The sequence below is a fragment of the Limulus polyphemus genome, unplaced genomic scaffold (genome assembly GCF_000517525.1).
Source record: "Limulus polyphemus unplaced genomic scaffold, Limulus_polyphemus-2.1.2 Scaffold3481, whole genome shotgun sequence".
Taxonomy (NCBI): domain Eukaryota; kingdom Metazoa; phylum Arthropoda; class Merostomata; order Xiphosura; family Limulidae; genus Limulus; species Limulus polyphemus.
In genome coordinates, this window is record NW_013669091.1 from 86,022 (window position 1) to 89,048 (window position 3,027).

The 3,027-nt window shown below is 33.2% G+C and overlaps 1 protein-coding gene across 2 annotated transcripts in view; it reads left to right on the plus strand.

The window, feature by feature from the left end:
* The window catches only part of LOC106469430 (zinc finger protein GLIS3-like), an 84,125-nt gene extending 81,222 nt beyond the window's left edge, over window positions 1–2,903 (plus strand). For both annotated transcript variants that reach the window (XM_022397943.1, XM_022397944.1), the window contains exons 9-10: window positions 94–316; window positions 2,800–2,903. In XM_022397943.1, the coding sequence (XP_022253651.1) occupies window positions 94–316; window positions 2,800–2,809 (233 nt within the window). In that variant the 3' untranslated portion in view covers window positions 2,810–2,903. The remainder of the gene's footprint in view (window positions 1–93; window positions 317–2,799) is intronic.
* Window positions 2,904–3,027: the final 124 nt, after the last annotated feature.

The following is a 3,027-nucleotide window of genomic DNA, read 5'->3' on the forward strand; positions in this document are numbered from 1 at the left end:
AATAAGGCTACTGTATTATGATGTTTATAATTGAATAGAGTTGTTTAAACATTTGTTAACATTATATAACAACACATTTTTCTTTGTTACTAGGATCGACATTAATCAATCTGGACCTTTCAACTAACTCCATGTTTAGGGACCAAGCCCTTAGTTCCTTGGGAGTAACTACCATGGGAAAATATGGTTCCTCAAGTTCCACTGGTTCTTTCTGCGATCGACAATCACCAAGATGCCAAAGTCACCTTTCTGCCTTTCCCCCTGTAGAATACTACCCTGCAGAACTGAGCCTGGATACGCTGTCACATACTAGTGGGTTAGTAAACTTAGCTGTTTACAAATTAATATCGATAAACCTACTGTTCACCAGAACTGTTGTGAGATCATCAACTCTTATAGCACCAATTTCTCACTTAATGAGCGGACTTGAACAATTGCTTGAATGAAGAAAATGTTCGGAGTTGTAACTTCACTATTAGCTTTCCAGATAATATACATAGTTTAGACATAAAATATAGAAATAGGACGTTTTTGTCTTGAATATCACACCGTGACAAGAAAATATTTAAACGTTCATGAAAAAAGTTTCTATATTAATAAACATTAGAAAATCGGCCTTAATTTAGGATCCAGCAGTCCCTCCAGTGGCTCAGCGGCCAAATCTGAAGGCTCACACCGCTAAAAACCGAGGTTCGATACTTGTCGTGGGCACAGCACAAAGAGTCCAATATGTGGCTTAACAACAAACCAACAAATGAAGATTCAGATTATATTTCACTTTTGTGTTTTAGAGTTCTTACCATTATTGATTTCAGTAAAAACATACGATAGATAATACAGAAGAGAAACTATATAATTAGAACCCCACACAACTGCGTGATGCGTCGTCTGTCAGATTCAACTTGTAATCAATCACACACCTCAGATAAGAATTCAGTTAAACATTTTAAAATGAGATACGGGTGCTGAAGTTATAACATTCTATAAATAAGTTATCACTGATAGTCCGCAGCTAGTTAACTTTATATATATACATATGTAGGAAAAATAATAATAATTACAACTAAATAATTAGATAATAAAGCAAACGTTGCACAGCCTCTAGTAACGTTTATTATTATTGTACCGATTTCATAGCTTCTGAGCTATTCTTCAGCTCTATTTAGAAAATAAAACTGTTGGAACGTTTGCAGTAAAGTTATTTAAGTATACACGCATACACACACACGTATATATATATTGATCTATAAGTAATCAATATTAAAATCATACCAGCCAATACTGCTTCATAATTCCTATACTTACGTATATATAAAAGATATATATATATAGATAGATATATACAAAATAGCAAATAAAAGGTCATTCACACGTAAGAGCTGTGTAACTCATTGTGAACAACTGTTTCGCTGTTATACGATACATATATTAAAATCTCTATTGTTTATTTGAATGCCTATAATTATAGAGATTATGTATAAGATTTTTATTTAAGATTAAGCATTTGTCAGCTAATGTGTGATTAAATCATCATCGGTTTCATGTTCAATACATCGGAGAACTTCCAACAAATGATTTAAATGGAAATTTTGTATTGTATGTTTTTTGTTGTTTTTTTAAGTTTCGCGCAAAGCTACTCGATGCACTAGTTATCTTTAATATAGCAGCGATAAACTAGAAGGAGGGCAGCTAGTCAACACCACCTACCTCCAAGGCTACTCTTTTGGTTCATTGAAATTTGGTCTTTGGGGGGGAAATGTGAAGTAAAGCAACATTCTTTAGCCATATTTATTGTAATAGATAAAAATCGCTGAAAATATTGCCTGGTCAAGGAAGTTTTCAAGAAAATAGTTCTGTATGAGTCGAGGCCCTCATGATATCATCTTACGGACCCCAGTTTTAAAACCATTACGATAATACAATTTAGTTGCCAGAGACCTTAATTGTATTATTTGACTTATTATACTATCTAATCTTTATAAGATTATATAAAACTTTGAGTGTTTTTCTTTTTTAGTTATACCCTTTTTCATATTTCTGAGTGCACGTGAGTAGTCTTTAGAGTACTACACATCATTTTACAATGTCATTACAGTATAATAATTCGGTGATAGCATCCAGTGATTTATATATCGTGACTGTTGTCATTTGCTGTTTTCTAAGTTGATTCGGAAAGTCAAAGGAAAAGCGAAGAACAAGGGATGATGTCAACAACATCCGCACTTCCACCCCCAACATGGCAACTTCCGCTCCTTTACTTCCCGCTATGCACGCGTTAGCACGTGCAAAGCAGGAGGTAACAATGTGGGAGGTAACTTCTCACGTGTGAGGCCTCTCGCACCATATCATGATACTTACTTTTATTTTCACCTCTTGTCTCTAAAAAACAACGTGAAAATATTCCCTCCCCCCATTTCTTTCATCAATCATATTTTGTTATATGGAACTGATCATTTTTTTTTTCAGATAGGTTTAACGTAGTTATATGACTCACACATCACTCACCAGGTGCGCCATATTTTTGCGCTTTTGTGAATATTCAAGAATAGTGAACGACATAACGTGGGTTTTATTTTAACACGAAGGAAAGTATTATTCATCAATATTGTTATTAAAACAACGGTTAGGCTGGCAAGTTTATGTCAACCTAATATTATTTTGTGTAGATTACAAGACTTACAAATTTATATTATACTGATATAATTTAAGTCAATAAGCTTCAGATATTTAAAATTATGGTCATATACTTATTTTGCTTATTTAATCAAAATAACTAAATTGACGTGTTTTCTTTTGTAGTATATCGTGAAGACCAGATTTGTTCAGCCAAACGTTGTATGACTGTAATCTTCATGATCAAGAAATAAGAACTGCCCCACATGAAGGCACTTGAGAGGAGTAAAAAAAAAAACCTTCGCTAGTTCCAGCATTGTACTGTAGATGACACTTTTGCAAATGAATCCTGTGTTTATTGAAACTACAAAATTTGTGAACTTTAAGAGTATATATATATATATATATATATAT